At 34.6% G+C, this 18,177-nt stretch overlaps 1 protein-coding gene across 2 annotated transcripts in view; it reads right to left on the reverse strand.

Annotated features, from left to right (window-relative positions):
• Positions 1-18,177, reverse strand: part of IMMP2L (inner mitochondrial membrane peptidase subunit 2) — a 427,044-nt gene that overhangs the window by 76,732 nt on the left and 332,135 nt on the right. For both annotated transcript variants that reach the window (XM_051795595.1, XM_051795594.1), the window contains exon 5: positions 16,984-17,086. In XM_051795595.1, coding sequence (XP_051651555.1) covers positions 16,984-17,086 — 103 coding nt within the window. The remainder of the gene's footprint in view (positions 1-16,983; positions 17,087-18,177) is intronic.

Raw genomic sequence — 18,177 nt, forward strand, 5'->3', positions numbered from 1 at the left:
AAATGATGCTAGTTTTATATTTTTGGTGATCTTGAAAGTTTCATATGAACTCAGTTCACAGAGCAGGGATTCTTTAAACAAGAAAATATCTTCAGCATGAAATATCTTGCAATCATATAATCTTTTACATCTTTTATATATGAGGAAAATGTTTTAAAACATGCTATGCCTGTCACATAGTTTTTGATGGTTTTGTCAGTTTGCTTGTTTTCCCACTGCGAAATCCCTTGCACGCATTTTCACAATCCTTTCAACATACCTTCTATCATTATACTATCTGAAATGTCTGGCTTTATAATGTTACTAAATATGCAGTCCTGAAGGGCTGCTGCAACTGACTACTCACATACTGCAGTAGCATTGAACTCAGTCAGGATGTTTTTTCAAGTGCTTTGAAATACCTTGAAATAGAGAAGGTATTATAGAAAACCAAACTCTTTTCTATTTTATCCATGTAAACAGAAATCTATAGTGTCTTCTGCTGTGAACTAACAAAGGCTGCTGCATGACAGATGAAATGCCTTTCAGGAGACCCATCATGAGATTAAATGTATCTAGGGTTGCTCAGATGATCAGGAAAAAATGTGGCCATGAGTATTCATACAGCTTATTTTCAAAGAAAAAAAAAAAAAGAAGAAAGTTAAGATGAGTAAGACATCAAACTAGATGAAAGTTCACATGGCCTGAAAGACATTTTTGTACTTAACACCAAACAATTCTGTAAGCCTTACCTCAGTCTGTGACTAAGTGTGAAGAAGTGTATACTGATAGGACTGAATGAGTAATAAAAATATAACAAAAATACATAATCAAACAGAAAAAAATATAACAGATTTTTTTTTTAGTAATGACAATTCAAGATGCTAAAATTAAAAACAAAAAAAAAAAGGAAAAAAAATTTAAAAGCATTTATCCTAGGAGGCTTTCTGTGAGTTTTATTCAGGTAGCCTAATAAAAGTTGTTATTATTAGCAATTGCTTTTCCCCTTTATATAACTGGATTAGTAGTGCCACACTAACTGTATTTCTAGTTAATTACCCAGGACCCCAAGAGACTTTTCAGTTTATTGTTTTGCACTTCAAATTGTACCTATCATCAACTAAACCAACTGCAAATGTATTTGCAATTTGCTATCTGTTTTCATTTTTAGCTGTGAATTACCATGAACAGTTCAGAAACTACAAACGCTTGTTACATACACAACTGAAAGGAAAGTATTCCACTTGTGGAATGCAATCCTTTTTCTTACTGTAAAAACATCGGATCAGTAATGAGTTTTAGAATTAGCCCAGGTACTGGGAGATGTTCCTTACCGGCAAAGTGCTACCTCTGACTCTGGCAGTTTGAAGGACAGGTTCTTACTATACAAAGGAAAAGATTATCTCTTCATCTATGTATGCAGCATTTATGTGTCACAAATCAACATCAGAATGACAGAAGAAATCTTTAAATATGAAACAGAAACAAGATTCTTCTGGTGCATGATTGTGTGACAAAGATATGATCTCTTTTTCTGCAGACTCTGCCAGCCCTGGGCAGATGGAGCATGGCAGGGGTTAGAGGAAGGCACGGCAGGGAGAGCTGTGTGCCGTTCCTTGCTGGGGACAGTCTGTGGTGCCATAAGTCTGCAGCACAGTGTTAGTAGGAAAAGCCTGCTGGGGGCTTAAGTCCTGACCTCACTAACTTCTGGCAAAACTCCCAGAGAGACAAGATTTTTCCCAAGTTTTTAATACTTTAACATATAGGTCTACAAACCAGACACAAAATAAACTCATTCTAGTTTACAAAAGGTTTTTTGTTTTTTTTCCCCTGACTTAGGTAATAAAGCTATTGCAAATGTCCCAGACCTCAACAGAGGTATATAATTATTTTTAAAAGTGGAATGTATCTTTATATCTATATAGAAAAGAAAAATTAATGCAAAATTCTCAAAAGATTGTTTAATGTTACTAGGACACTGTCACTGAAAGCCCACTAAATGCTGGAGCTTAATTTTCACTTTTACTGAAATTTAAAGATGATGAAAAGATGCAGCATCTTTTATCCTGTTCCAGATTTAATGGGAAACAAATGTTGAGTTTTCCTTTGGTTGCAGAAAGACATGAAATCTACATCTACCTGTCATTAATGCTATGTAACACTTATTCTATGAAAAGTTAAAATTACTGTCCAGAAAGCTGGAATCATTCCATTTTAAAGACATATTTTAATTTTTTTTATTTCAAAACCTATAAGAAGTATCTCTCTATTTTTTTTTCATAGGAAACAGATAGATTTAGTCCCTTATGAATCTCATTTAAAAATACATGCATTTAAATGTCAGTTGGGACCTTGTCTAGAGAGCTATGAATAAAGACTTTTAAGTGGAATTCTGAAAGAAGAATAAACTTAATGGTTTTATTCCTGAGATAACTGAATCTTTTCCAGACATCACTGGTATCTGCTACTATCTCTAGTTCTGGTAAACAGAACTATTTCTCCCTGTTTTCTATTCAGAAAAAGGTACCTATCTGTTCTGACAAGGAAAAAGACTGAAGAATAATCAAACCTCATTTTTATCCAATGTATCAATGCTTGGTTGAGTATAAAGGTGTAATACTACCGCTAGATTTGTATCATTATTCTTGGTTACTGCACAAGACACTATCAAGAGGACAAGATCATAATGATCAATAATGAAACCATTCCGTGCTACAGAAGGCAGCATATTATTGTCTTGTTGTAAAAAAGTAATATAATTTGAAATCTAGATTTATACTGTTGTTTTAGTACATTCATTTGACATAGATATTTATCATTGAGTTGGAAGAATTTGTTCACTGGGTTTTTTTAGATGAAGTGTTCTAGTTCTTTAATTATGCATAATAAATCAAGTCAGTATTTCAACAGATCAATCATTCACTTTAAATCTTGGATTCTGAAAAAATAATGTCTGCTCTGACCTCAGATATTTTGACAAGAAAGGTAAAACTTCAGATTTGCAATATTAGAAGAAATTGTATTTATATGTTTCTAACCTTACAAACAATAGATAAATTATCAGTGGACCTACCTGGAGGTAACAGTAGTAAATAAATATTTGCTACTTGTTTAATAATTACTTTATAACATATCATCTGTCTAGCCTACCTCAGCTTTTCTGTTTCTGTAGAACGTTTCACAGGAAAATCTTCAAAGTTCCATTTTTAATAATTATTTTTTTTATATTTTAAATATTTTTAAAATATTTTTCAAAATCTTTGTGCAAATCTCATTGAATAAGGTAAGCATTCTTTTTCTGTGTAACCCTGGAAATACAGTAGATTTCTTCAGTGTACAAAGAAACAGACATTTAAGTTAGTAGGGTAAAAGTTAGCTGTTTAAGTTAAGTTTGGTTTCACAGGATTTGCCTCTCAGGTTATAATTTCAAAGCCCCAGTGTGCTGTTTGGGCCAGAGCTCTTTTTGATGGATAAAACTCTAATAACTTGAGACATAGTAACAGGGGTAAAACTAAGGTTACTATGCTGTTCTACTTCAGGTACTGTGAGATTCACCAAAAAAAAATTTGCAAGTCAGGGAGAATGTGAAGGCTCAGCTGGAAGTTGACAACTTTTTTTTCCTCTCTGTGAAGTCTGCAGCTTTTTTTCTATATATAAGCAATCTATTGCCATGTGATGAAGAACTAAGATTTCACACACTTAAAGGCAAGTGATAAATTGAAATGACAAGGTTCTGTTGCTAGTTTATTGCTGAAGTAATCCAAATACCTTTTTAGTTTTTGTTACTGTCAAATTAATTTGTGTAAAATGTGCCAGGAGAGAACTCTGAAAGTAAACCAGGGAAGATAGATATCCCATTATAATTTTCTTCTTTTTGAGTGAATGACTTACATCCGGCTGCTGTACTTCCTGAAACTGCAAACTGAAACACAGCTGGGAAAGAAGGCTCTCCATACAAACCACACTGCATGTAGATGCAAATATAAATGACCAAGACAGTATTTTTATTATTTTCTTTTTTAAAGATATAGTTCAAACATGAGATGACTGCTACAATGGAAATGCAAGGTTTGCTTCTATTATTACATGAGATGCTGTGAAGGACTGGAAAAAAGTTATTAAAATTACTACTGGCTTAAAACAATTGGGGGGGGGGGGGGCAGATCAGGTGGAATGGTTCTTTGTCCCCCATACTCTGCCTCCTTAAGAGCCTTTAGTGCAGCTGTCAGTCACTGGCACACCAGGAGCACTGCCCCACACCACACCCCCTCAAATCCCTAATGGCTGGGAGACCTGAAGCCCAGCCTGGGGAGGGGCAGCCACAGGAGCTCAGAGCAAATAAAACCACCACCACGCAGACTCCATGTGCTTGCAGCCCTATTGCTCTTGGACTTGTGGTAGCTGGGTCTAGACTAGATCTAAGGCAGTAGCTGAAATTCTCTCCCCCTCTGAAAAAATAATAAAAATGGAGCTTTAAATTAATGCAGTAGGGGAAAAGATTTTGGAAATCCTCCTGGAATGTTAAAGAGTTTAGGAGGACAAGAATCGTAGCCCTGAGTAGACTTCAAGCGTCACAGCCATAAGGCTGCTTTAAAGTTAGGTTTGCTTCTGGTTAGAGAAATACAGACGTTTCTAATTATGTACTAAAATTCATTTCTTGAACTAGTATCCATTGTACAAACATACCCGGTTTGCACTGGTATGTGTACAACTAATGGGGCTAATAGTGTTGCTGACTTCAACAACAGCAGCACTTCTGATCACTCAGTAGTATAAGGAAAGTACGAACTGTAGATTTTAAACAAATGCATTTACCACTGTTGCTTCTTGAAACTGAGATATTGTGACATCAGAAAAATACTTATGAAAAATTTACAGGAAAAATTCTCTCAGAGAAACTAACAGTAGATGGTAATATAGAAAGATGTAAGACAATCCTGAATGGGACACAAAGTGAATAAAAGACATTTCTTCCTAACTCACGTCATTAAATGTAAGCATGAAGACTGTGCTCTTCATTAGCATTTTTTGTCTTGCTCAGTCTAAATACTTGTCATTTAACAGTTAATTGCTATATAATACTATTAAACTCTTTAATTGAAAGTGCAATGTATACTTTGAAAACTGATGTGAACAAGAACTCACTTTCACACTGCAAACGTTTTAATAACTGGGAAGATTAGACTTACTCTCTACGTGGCTCCATTCACTAACTATAATCAGATCCTATATTAACTAAAGAATGTTTTGAGTTGTTACCTTACGCTTTCATTGAAACAAGTAAAACTGTGAGGGCCTCCAAAATTACTCTGATAATACATAACAGCTGAAAATGGATACAGCTTAACAGCATATTTGAGTACAGATGTCATAAATATGAAGCATTTTCCCAAGTCCTGTGTTACAGGACTTACCAGAAAACAATACATATGCAAGTGAAAACAGTATATTGGGCTTGTCAAAGAGGAGTGTTATATCTCTTTGCAGCTTGAGAATACAGAGAACACAGCAACTGCAGCAATATTAGGAACCTTTGGGGGAGCATGGGTACTTTCATTCCAAAGTGCATGCTCATATTTTGTACTAGTCAGCCTGGAAGAGTAACACAGGTATTTCCAGCTTATCCCATGTGTGGAAACTTACTTTAGCAACATTTTGAAGAACAAAATTATAAAAGTCTCTTTAAAAAAAAAAGGATCCTGGAATGCCTGCACCTAATCACTAAAATTGTAAAAAACATCATCTGGTGTGCTTTCTACCTGCCAAAGACACCAAGTTGTGAAGGTAGTAACTGCAATAGGTGGAGTCATAACCTGCCAAGGAACAGTCATGGAGAATTTTGTAGGTAGTTACTTCTTCTGATCCCTCTCCTTTTTCAGTGTATTACACCTTGTTTTGGTCATAGGCTTCCCCTGGCTTTCATTAGATATAGCGTGTATATGGCCAAAATTCAATGTTGGATAACAGTTTCACATCTGTTATAGAGTAGTCCAGAGTCTGTTATTTTGGCATCTAAATGATACAAATCCTGGCTTTTAAAAAGTTGTAAATTAAAACTGATTTATAATTTGCATAATATGAAAATATGTGAATATGATTGGGCATAATACAGAATTTAAAATATTAAACTGATAGAAAGATAGGATTTCTAAATTTTCTGTTATTTCTTTTGCACATTTTTAGTGGAAGGAAGCTGAGCTTTTGGCTTTAAAATTTTGTGGCTAAACCACAAAAAAACTGAGTCCTGCTAATAGGATCCAAAAGTAAAATTGGGAAGGTTTGTTGCTCTTTGCTTTCCTAACTCGGTTGTGTACCAAGTCAAAACTATATTCTACAAATAATAAAACTCTGTCAACATTGACTAAAGTTTTTAATAAGCTCTAACAATGTGCAATGTTGCATAGGTACCACTCCACATACATCAATCCAATGGCTGTAAAGCAGTTGTTTTTGGGACCATTTTCTATGCTGTTAAGAAACACAATGGAGTGACTCTTTCAGCACATACCTGATAACTCATTTTACCATCACAGAATACTTAAAGATTTCTTTTGTTTCTTATTACTTTGACTGATGTTGCAAATATTTTTGTTATTAAAATTCCATTACTTCCACCAGAAGCGATAGTATTATTTTGTGGAATAGTAGATTTCTCTTTCCTTTCTTTCTTCCTCATTCTTTCTGATTATTGATCAATTATTGATCCATGATCCATGCTGTAAAATGCAAATTCTTCGTCATCTTTAGATTTATATCTTCAGTAGGAAAGAAATATCAGATCTTATTATCACATCATGTTAACTACTACCTTGGTTTCCTTCTTCCCTCATTTCAACAAGTGATATCTCACAAATATTAGGTTTACAAATTAACATCTAAATCTTGTAATCTGGTCTCTCAGCTTCAAGAAGATACATTGCAAGGACGAAGAGACAGCACTGGTATAAGCTCTAATACATACATATTTCAGAACAGCATTCATTAAAATCACATTGAGATAGATGCTCTGGGAGAAAAATGCAATTTTGCAATCAGAAAATGTGATATTGAGTTACAGATCTCTCAGCTTGCAGGCATTGTTATGTACCAAGGTTTACAAGTCCTCATGACCATAGGAAGCTATAGGTCACCTGATGGGAGATTTCTGTTCTGCATCAAATGCAATTGAACATATTTTCATTCATTCCATCAGGACATATGTTATAACTGCATAAACGGTGCCTAAGTGGAAGAGGAAGCACAGGGAGTACCACGGAGTTATTGCTATTTCATGCTGCTACTAATACCAATTTTCCTATTGTACACAACTCTTTTCTAAATCTCAAAGTTGACAAGAGGAGAATTAAAACTGTGCTGGTTCCTGAATTTGACACTGACTCACAGTAGCTCTTAATTGAAACTAACATAAAATTTAAAGCCCTAATAAAAGCTGATCTGCAGTGCCCAAATCCTCAGAGCAAGTAAATTGAAATAACTATATCCAACTTTAATTAAATAACATTATCTCAATTAGCAATCAAGGAAAGAGGAATATATTTTATGGTTTGTTTTGAAAACATATTTATTCCTCTGTTAGTAAGCATTATTTCTCTCACCAAATGTAACATTCTATGGGAATTACCTCTCAAGAATTATTCTTACTTGTCTCTCCTGCAGTGAGAGGGAGAACAAATAACTTTAAAATTCTGCTATCAATCTGAAAGTTTCTCTGGAAAGACCATGATTATGTTCATTAGAAAACTATCTCTATACTTTAATAGTTTGAATTCTTAAAAAAAAAATAATTGTCCATCATGATTGTATTTTTTTTAAAAAGCATATATAGTTTGGAAAATGCTTTGATGGTTTGGATAACAATCAGCAATTTAATTATTTAATAGCAAAAGTTCTGACTATTTAAAAATCTAATATATTACTGAAATAGCTGTCAACACCAGAATCAGAGAAATTATTCAGTTTAAACTGGGGTGCTTTATTCATTAAGTCTTTCAAAATAAAGGAAAGAGAAAAGAAACAACATAAACAAAAGAAGCTGTCTGAATCATGCATCCCTTGACTTTATTAAGAAGAAGTTGTAGACATAAAACTATATAAATACAGATGTTTGCGAGATCAGGATCCTAGTGATCTGGCTCAAATTAAATATTTCTTTTTGCTTCATAACACATCTATAAAGTTTGAGGTACTGCTTAAAAAAAAAAAAAGTATGTGCTGTTAATATAACAATATGGGATTCAAGGAAAATTTTTCTTCTCTGTTCAGGTTGAATTTTAAACTTGGCCAAGTTAGGAAAATTCATACTACCTAGCATACTTTCCAAAATATTCCTTTTAGAACAGAAGGAATACAAATAAAGGTTTGCAAAAAACATTTTGCACAATCTGAAATGCAATCTGATGCCCTTGATAATCCTCTGAGAGACTGCAGCAACAGAAAAGTATTACCATAGAAAATAAAACTACTATTTTCTTACTCTTGATAAATGTGGTTCCATTGGTATTAATACATAACTTTTGTTGGTTTACTGCCCTGTACAGTCCTAAATAGAACACTTTACTGATGAAATAAAAATTGTTTTCTTATACATACAGAAACATATAGGTAGGGAAGGACATCTGGAGGTCATCTTGTCCAACCTCCTACTTGGAGCAGGGCCATCTTAGGTTGCTTAGGATTTTGTCAAGTCAGATTTTTTACTATCTCCAAGAACGGAGATCTTCCAAACTTTCTCAGTAACCAAGGCATATCTTCCTCACAATATAAATCTAAATACTCCAACTCCAATATCTATGCAGAATTTCCATTGCTGTGCCTGTTGTCTCTGGTCCTACAACTCTGCATCTCTGAGAAGAGTCTGTCCCTGCCAACTGTGAGCTCTCCTGGCATCTTTCCCTGCTCAAGGCTGAACAAGCCCTGTTTTGGAAACTCTGCATTGTGTGCTACAGCTCCATCACAGGGGCCTTTCATGGGGCTCATTTCCATATGTTAGGGCAACACTTGTGCAGGGAATCTCCAAAGCAGGATACTCCTGACTGCACATACCCCAAGTAGATGATAAAAAATCACTTCCCTCAAATAATTTAAAGAAGTATTGGTATTTCTATTAATATTACTCATCATGTTTCAATAATGTTTTGCTCCTAAATTAAATAAACATACATAATATGTTTATTTAAACATATATAATAAATATGCATTGGTTTGCATATTTATTGCCACATAAATACACATTTTAACCTCCCAATATGGTGTGCAGTCATGTAAACAAGGTGCTACAGAAAAATAGTCTTTTCTTAGGATTGTGACCTTTAATGAGATGAGCACTTATTACACCAAAGCATTTATCTTATCCAAAAATGGAATCAGGTAGATAATAATTTCCTATAATTCTGCAAAGTAATATTTAGAACTTTATTTTAGTAATCAGTGACTGAGCTTTGACAATAATCCACGTCCAAGGAAGTAAAATAAAGAAATATCATTAAATGGATTTTTAAGTGATGTCCTGGCAAATCTTAATATGAATGCCAGCATGAATCAAAATTCCCTATAGAATTAAACCATAAAGAAGTCAGCAAAGATTAGATTCCTTTGTGCCTCATTTCCATTAATACAATTAATTTATTTGATTCTATATAGACAATATAATGTTAAAAATTCTGCAGTGATTATCAAATAAAAGGATATTTCAAGCTGTAACTTGAGAGAAATAGAATTGTAAGGAAACTGATGAAGGCGTATACAGGGTTTGGCAAATGATTATATTTGAATGCAGAGCTGTTCGAATTAATTAAAAATGATTGCATGAATCTGACAGCTCTCTGATTTCTTGTAATCTTTCATTAAATTGATCTAACACTGTTTCAACATTTTTTTCCTAGTTTATTTCAATATAAGTGATGTCAAAAACAGGTATAGACTGCTCAGACTACCGTTCTTTCCAATGTGGCTGAAAAATTCTTTAAAGGTACTTGCATTCAGAAATATTAAATATTTGCATTAATAATTCATTGTACTTGAATATATTACATAAAATCAGTTCCATAAACAAAACGAATGAAGTTTTATCAATGCTAAATAAGTTACACTTACAAGTACAGTAACAGAGAAAATTAGCTAGAATGTCTTAAATGTTTAATATTTGACATAACTAAAACAAAAAGCTGACTTTCCATTGCCAAGAAATAGAGTAGCCTTAACTGAGAGTTTTTAGTCACATGGTGATAGCCAGGCTGTTTGAAAGATTAATTTTTATGCATTGGTTTAGACTAGAGTCAGGCTAAATATTTTACTTTTCAAAAGAATTAGGACAGCTATAGGGGACTTTTTATTTCCTATACTGCAAATTCAGTTAGTCAGGATAATTTAATGGACAGTCAGGCCACACAATCTTATTATCAAGACTCCCCTTCAGCAACTCCTGGAGTAAATTGTCATTCTCCATAGAAAAGCCACCATCCCAATTTGCATCTCATATATAATATTCTCTCAAAAGGGACAAGCATATTTACCCTTCGAGGTTTATTTATCATCAGTCATAACACATAATGTCCTATCCATTTTATTCATCATAGATTTTTACAAGTTCAAGCTGTGCATGCATGCTATTTACTACTGGTAACTTCATGCTCCATATGCAAAGTCCTTTTTCTGATTATAAACAATTTTACCTATTTTAATTTTGCCAGTGGCCAGAGATAAATATTATGGAATGGTATTGAGTGCATATTTGCATTACACACCCTGTTTAAACATAGCTTCATTTCTCCTTTAATATCCAAAAGTAGAAATGTCTCTGATCCCATAAGATCATGCTGCTCTCCAAGACTACATTTATACAGTGGAGTGAAGGTGCTAGTACTGGTGGGAGCCGTAGCAAAAAGAAAACAGAAGAATCTGCACCATTAACTAGCAAAGTAATGCAGACAAGTCCCCAGTAGGTCATTCCCAGCTTTCACTGATTACTTTGTCATCACCATTTTCCTCACCTACACTAACTTTATGAGTGTAAGCACAGAGAAGTGTTTTCTTGCTAAAATCACACTTTTTTATTGCCATGTTTGACTATCGCCTCTTGACTTTGGTGTAAACTAAGAAAAATAGGTTTGGTGCTATTGAAACTATTTATCTTAAGCCTCTTCAAAGGGTTGGTTGGAGTATGGGGACACAGGCGGGGGCAGCAGGTATATTTGAGGCCTGGCAGAATTCTCTGTGGGAGGTGTGCCCTACCTATATGCCTTAGTGCGCAATTTAACGTGGTGCTCTTCAGCACACTGCTGTGAGTTGTTAATGTCTTCCCATCTTTTGCCTTAGAGGTTGCTTCATTTCAGGGAGATATGTCATTCTTGCACTAGTTTATAGCTCATATATGAAAGCTTATGGCAAGATCATCACCAAAGTGACGGCAAGATCATCACCAAGATGATGTGGGCTTTTAGGGCGTGTGGCATTCTTTGTTTGCTGTTATGTGAGAACCACAAAAAGAGATCCATTTCCTCCTGCAACTTTCCTCTCAACCTCCCTTAGAAGACAGCAGAGCATTTGAAGCAGAGCTACTCTCACAAGCTGCAGATCTCATAGTTCAAATGTTTCCTTTACCACTGCACTTCACTAGAAGTACCATATTTCAGTTTAAATTACTGCCTAATGAACTGTTCATATTTTCTGGTTTTGAGTATTGCAACTAGTATTCACTAACAGTAGTTGCAGGGAGAAATACTAGATCGATCTAAAAAATAATTATAAGAGGCCACATTCTACTACTATTGTTAATTGAATTAACAGTTAAACTATTTCTATCTTATAGTTGAAAGAGATGATGAGAGCCTTTGAAAAGCAAATTAAAATAACCAACAAATCCAGCATACTCAGTTATTTTGATTGTCATCCTAGTTTATAGAGTTTTGTAGCTGCAGTCTACAGGTTTGTGGTGCTGAAAGAAAACATAGTTAAACACACAGAAATGTTTTTTTCAGATATTTTGTTAGATGAATTTACAGTACAGAATTCCTTATATAGACAATCATAAAAACAGCCTCTACAGTAACGCTGGCTACAAGCAATTTACTATTTGAAGTTCACAAATGTAAAAGTTATGTAAACAAAAAAGCTAGGCTCAGGTTCAATGAGATTTTGTTTTGAGAGTAAACACATTAAAAATAGACATATTTTTAGTAAAAGGACTAGGATAGGGACGTGGCTGAGCCAAAAATACGTTTTTGACAAGGTACTCAACCTACCTGTGTTCCCCAAGAAGATAAGGAGAATAATAACCTTTTTTGCCCTTACACTGGATCGTGAAGCTTAACTCTTAAAGAGCCTCATCCAAAGCCATTAAAACCAATAGAAATCTCTCATTGACTTTAATGACTTTATTCAGATCTTTTACAAGACAGCCCAAGGACTGCCATTGACTTCAAGCCCTAGTTTTATAAAGCTCGTTCATATCCCCAGCTTGAAGGCATTTGGAAACATCTAAATGTACTAATTAGAGTATTATATTTACCAAAGAAATCTTCATAAGACAAAATTGGCCTTGTTCTTTTTAAATTATAGAGTGCTTTTCACTGCATGTGTGTACATCCAGGAATATAACAGTTACTGTATACAATTATTAATAACTGTTTGTATCAGGGGTTAATTACGCTGATACTTTTGGTCTGTGTTCGGCCCAGCCACCTGTGAAAGTTTTGTTCTTTCCCTGCCAAGTTAGGAGAAAACAAGCACTGATAAAATGAGAACTTTGTCCTTGAAGGGAGTTTTTGTATAAACTACATTTAATTGGTGTTCTGTGATTGGCTAATCATCCTCCAAGGTCGCTTGAAGGAGAAATTGAAGACTATAGTGATGAAGTAACGCCCCCAGACTCATTTGGAAAAGCCCCCCCTGAGTGCAGTATGCAGGCGCAGGCACAGAAGAGATGCACTTACATAACCAAGAGGGTGGGACAGAGGGTGGAGGACCTCTGGCTGGGCAGGGATGACCACACCTGCCTAGGCTGAGGTCACTCAGCTAATTGTATAAAAGCAGACAGTACTTTCTTGGAGGAGAGATAGCTTCACATCAAGGACAATGTTGCCTTTGGATGGGACACCTGCTGATATGTGAACTTACTGACTTTCCAAGGATGCAGCTTCTGCTATTGGTAATTACAGGCATGCTAGGTTGGTAAGACAACTTTATGGGCAACAGCTGGGGAACTGGGGAGGTCGTGCTGGGGGCTTATTTCTCTCCTCCTTCCTCCCTTTTGAGTTTGTTTGTTTTGTTGGCCACCTCTTGGTAATAAATTTCAGTTTTGTTGAGCTTGCAATTCTGTCATGGTTTCAAGATTTCAGTATGCTCGAATCCTCCCTAAAACACTGTTTCTTAGATACCCTCATGTTGGTTGCAAAACCACCTCTGCACTCTGCTGGATGACAGCTCTAAACATTTAATCCAAGTAAAGTACAGTTTAAAATGACTTTTCCCTTGATTTAGCCAGAATATTGGACATGGAATATAAGTTGTCACTTTACTTTTATGCTGGTATTATACTGACTGTGCCAGCAAAGACAGTATCTGATCTGGCATAAAGTTAACACTCTAAAATCTTTAAGAAATTTGAAGCAGCAGAGTTTAATACTTCACCAATTATTTATAATGTCTCCTGCATTTCTGATCTAAGAAAGCAGAAGCATTACCAAGAACATTAATTTTATATTTCCTGTGCTCTTGAACTACAACTTCATAGCATAAAGGCCCACCAAAACAGGAAAATTACCTGAATTGAGAACAAAAAGAAGAAACTTTAAAAAGGGGTATCTTAATTATATAAGCTATTCATTATCATATTCCTGTAGTATGCCAAATAAGGAATGCTAAGGTAATATCATTAAAACATCGCTTCATTCGGAATTTAAAACTGGCAACAGTCAATTTAATAGAAAGCTCTATTCTAGTCCAGGTAATTGAAAAAAAAAAAAAAAAAAAAAACAGAAGGATGTAATTTTTTATTCCCTTAAAAAGTATCAAAAATATGCAAGTTCTCTGAGTATTTATTGGCTTTTATTCAAAAGAGCTATTTTTAGTATTATGAATGGCTGAAATATTTTCAAACATCAGCAATAGCATTATATAACAGTTGCCATTCAGTATTACACAAGGCATTTTTTAAAAAAGACAATGTACAATAGCCATGAACTAATTAATTTAGTCCAATACTCTGGAAAGGTAATTGATATTTAGGTTTTGATCACATAGAGAGTTAATAGCATTTCTAGTTCAGCACTACCCATAGATGCCCTGTTATTTTTGTAATATCAGTTAAGGTATTAATTTCATTTGAAGACATGACTAAGCAGAAAGGAAATATAAAACCTTTACAAATCTTAGTTGAAACATTTTCATTTTATTTACACACTTCAGGAAAATATTGGTCTATTCCTTAAAAATCTAATTTTAGTCCTATAAACCCATGCAATAACACAACATGACAGAATTTATTTTATGAAATGTTTATGAACTAAATAAAGATAATTTAATTTGCCCAGGTTTTACAGCCTAGAAATTCATATCTCTCCAAAGGTGCATCTCATTTAGAAATTGATTGGTATCAGGGTTTTCGCTTTACCAACCTAACCCATTAGGCCATTACACATATTGTTATTCTTCAAGAGAAAAAAATTATTCTAACATCTGTTCTCAATCTGGTTTTCCATAATTTCCTTTTATGCCCCACGTAACTCATTAAGTTCATCTACAAAACGTTACTGAGTCTACACTATAAATGTCTATAAATGTCTTTCTACTATAAGATCATATGAAAGCTGAAAAAATCATATCCTACAACATAATCCACTTAAACCCCACTATTTTTAGTGAATATTCTGATGAAAGAAAACACATATAGTTTTAAAAGTCAGCATTGTGAGAATGTTTAACCTAATCTCTTAAGTGATCTATATACTACTGAAGTGAGAAAAACATGTCCACATCTTACCATTGTGCTGTCTGTTCCTTACAACTGCTGCAGTCTTATGAGAGAAAATTTTTTTAAGAATGACTTGAAGAGAGTAATTTTAATCTTTTAATTCACTTGTGCAAGTGATCTCCAGAGTAAAGCACACAGAAGCGTAGAAAATATCCCAGTAACCTGAAATCTTACATATGTAGAATTGAAAAGAACCTAGAGTACAGCATGTCCTTCTAAATACACTTTTCATTTTCTTCTACAGTTGAAAAATTTCTATATTTTGTTATTCTGAAGCTAGTTTCCAGCCCTGTGATCTCTTCTGCCCCTTCTGCCTGCATTCAATGATTGCTGTTCTAATTTAATTTCAGAGGAAAATACCTATTTACAGCTGACTTGCCCACAATGTATTCATCAAAGCAATATAAAGGTCATTGTTCCTCCAGAAAGATAAAGAATTCACTGTCAAAAACTGTACTACCAGCTCTCAAATGGTACAGCCATTGCTACACGAAAAGTGACGTACTATCTGATGTTAGCTAACAACTGCTCACTAATGTGAGGTCAGAGCCTAGTGAAGGTGGTTTACTGATAATTATAAACAGCTGTGGATTAAGTCAAAATCTGATGATATTTAGATTCAACCCAACATACTATCTTGCATGAAAACTGCATAGTGACTACCTTGAGGATTTTACCTTGTAAAAATTCCTGTGTGAGCTGCTGTAAATCTGAAACCAATGTCCAACTGCTAAAGTTTCTTTATGCTCTGAGTCTACATTGGCAATATATTTGTAAGTAAAAAGAAGACTAGTGGCTTTATGGCTAAGATTTATCTTGGGAACAAAGAGTGACAGAGAAAAGCCTACTAAGGGAGGAAAGAGATATCTGAATTAGATTCTACAGGAAAAAACCTCCAAAGTCAGATGTTAGAAATCTTAGAAAATAGTAGCAGGAAAACAATAATGAAAAACAGCAAGAAATACCAGTAAAAAATAAGTGAGACAAACCAAGAGTGGCACTGATATCACACATTCCAAACCAATTTTGCATTTTTTCCTCAGAACAAATTATTTCAAGTTAATAATTGGGCTAAACTTCCAGAAGCCAGACAAACTCATAAAGTCCTTGTTGTTATTAATTCAGTTAGAGTCTGTGGGGTGACTTCTTCATGACATAGATATGAAATGCATAAGGGTAGAAAATCCAGCCTTGACAACTTCCCTGTGACAAATGGTGTTTTTAAAAATAATATTAAAAGAATATTCTTTCTTAAAGGCATGTCAAAAACCTATATGTGGAATAGGGCTAAAAGGATTTGTATTTCCCCAGCAGAATACACAGCTTATGCAACTATTTCCTGCATTCTAGATTAAGTTAAAACAAGAACAAGAATCTATACAAACTGTAACAAAACCAAACCAAAACTAGAGTGCAGAGAAAGCATTTACTGTCTTCCTGATGAACAGATGCACACTTTTACCAGTCAAGAAACAGATTTTGCAGGTTATGTTTTGTTTTCATTCAATATGAAAATTGATCCTATGCAAAGAAAATTTAAGTATTTATTTTGGGGAAAGTTTTGAAATATCTGTACTATTTTCTACAGACTAATTTACTAATTAACACTTAGTAAGCACAGTTATGGTTTCCTAATTCTTTATCCCAGCACTGGTACTAAAGCAAGACCAAGCTCCCAGGAGGGTAACATTCCAAATTACATCAGCTGGCATCATGTCCTTAGGGAGCATCTGTCAGCTACAGGGAGTTGGCTTGCCCTCTGGATACTGTTACAGTGTATCCCTCCAAATCTAAAATCTCTACCACTTTTCTTTCCATGGGGTGAATTAAAAGAAGTCTCTATTCATTTTAAAATAGCTAAGAACAAACTCAATATCCACTGACCAAGATATTTTATAAAGTCTAGTAATTCTCAAAAAAATACTAAAACAACAATCACAATAAATTCACACTTGCTGTGTTTCACAAATGACCCAATAGACATATACAGCTTTTTAGTTGCAAAGTATAAAGTGACATATAGAGAATTAACTTACGGGACCAAAAGCATTGCTGTCAAAGCTGTGTCCATGGTGATCCCCTTCCACCCAAATATGACCATGTGGGACTTTCACATACTTCTTTTTGTATCCAATGGTTCTAAAGACAATTGAAAAAAATGGTTAGTTTAAGAGAAAAACATTCAATGTTTTGTTAAGAAAATTCCCGTATTTATGAGTTTAGAATTTGACCTTGCATACTACTCTACATCTGCTTAAAATAACAAACACCGAAAACCTTTATACTTCAGGAGTGTTACTCAAAATAGATAACAATTTTTTTATGAGGTAGTTGCACTATCAGGGCCTGTTTACTACCTTGTTTTGTCAGAAATCAGATCACAACAAAGGAAGAAGAGACTTTTCAGTTAAGTAGAATTAAGGGATTATTATTTCTATCTCTGTAGTAATAAAATTTTGAACTTTCAGATTTTATCTCGGATAAATACCAGTGAACATATATTGCAGTCATATAAAGATATTGTATGGAGAATGCTTTTCTTCTGTGGTAGTGTTAGATACTCATCAAAAATACTCTGGTGTATCTGAACAGGCCTCACATTCAGAGCTTATATTCCTGCAATGATTATGTCCTGGGGGTAGGATTTTGTCAGCTGTAACAAGCTAAACAGGATAAACTTAAAGGAAATCTCTAGAAGGCCAAGTGATGAAAAAAAATGACACTGATGATTCAAGCCATTCTCCACAGAAAATCATACTGCCTCAGCATGTCCCAATATTACAAAAATGACAAACTATAGATGAGTCCTAAAGCCGAGGTGTAGAGCATGCAAAATTGCTATATTTAGTTCCCCAAGTAGCTGTCATTTTCATAATGCCAGTCTGCCTTCTACCACACACTTTTGCTTTCTTTCAGATGGGACCTGTTATTCTGCAATCATTCATGCAAAGAAGTTGTTCTAGTTTAACCCCAGCTGGCAATTGTCACGCATGCTGAATTATTACCACGATGAAGCATTTACAGATGGGACTACGAATAGCGATACCTCTTATTTTGTTTAGAATAAACAAGTCTGTCCATAGATAAAAACAGACTTTTGATCTAGCTTGTTGCCTCCAGCTACTCATGGCTTTTCAATCTCTGGAAGATATGCCCTCAGAGCAGGAGGCAGAAGGAGCATACTCTAAAGAAAAATCAACTGGAGAGAGAAAAATCACCTTTACCGGGAG

Source organism: Manacus candei, unplaced genomic scaffold, assembly GCF_025592945.1.
Source record: "Manacus candei isolate 608988 ecotype Guabito, Panama unplaced genomic scaffold, ASM2559294v1 h1tg000043l, whole genome shotgun sequence".
Taxonomy (NCBI): Eukaryota; Metazoa; Chordata; class Aves; order Passeriformes; family Pipridae; genus Manacus; species Manacus candei.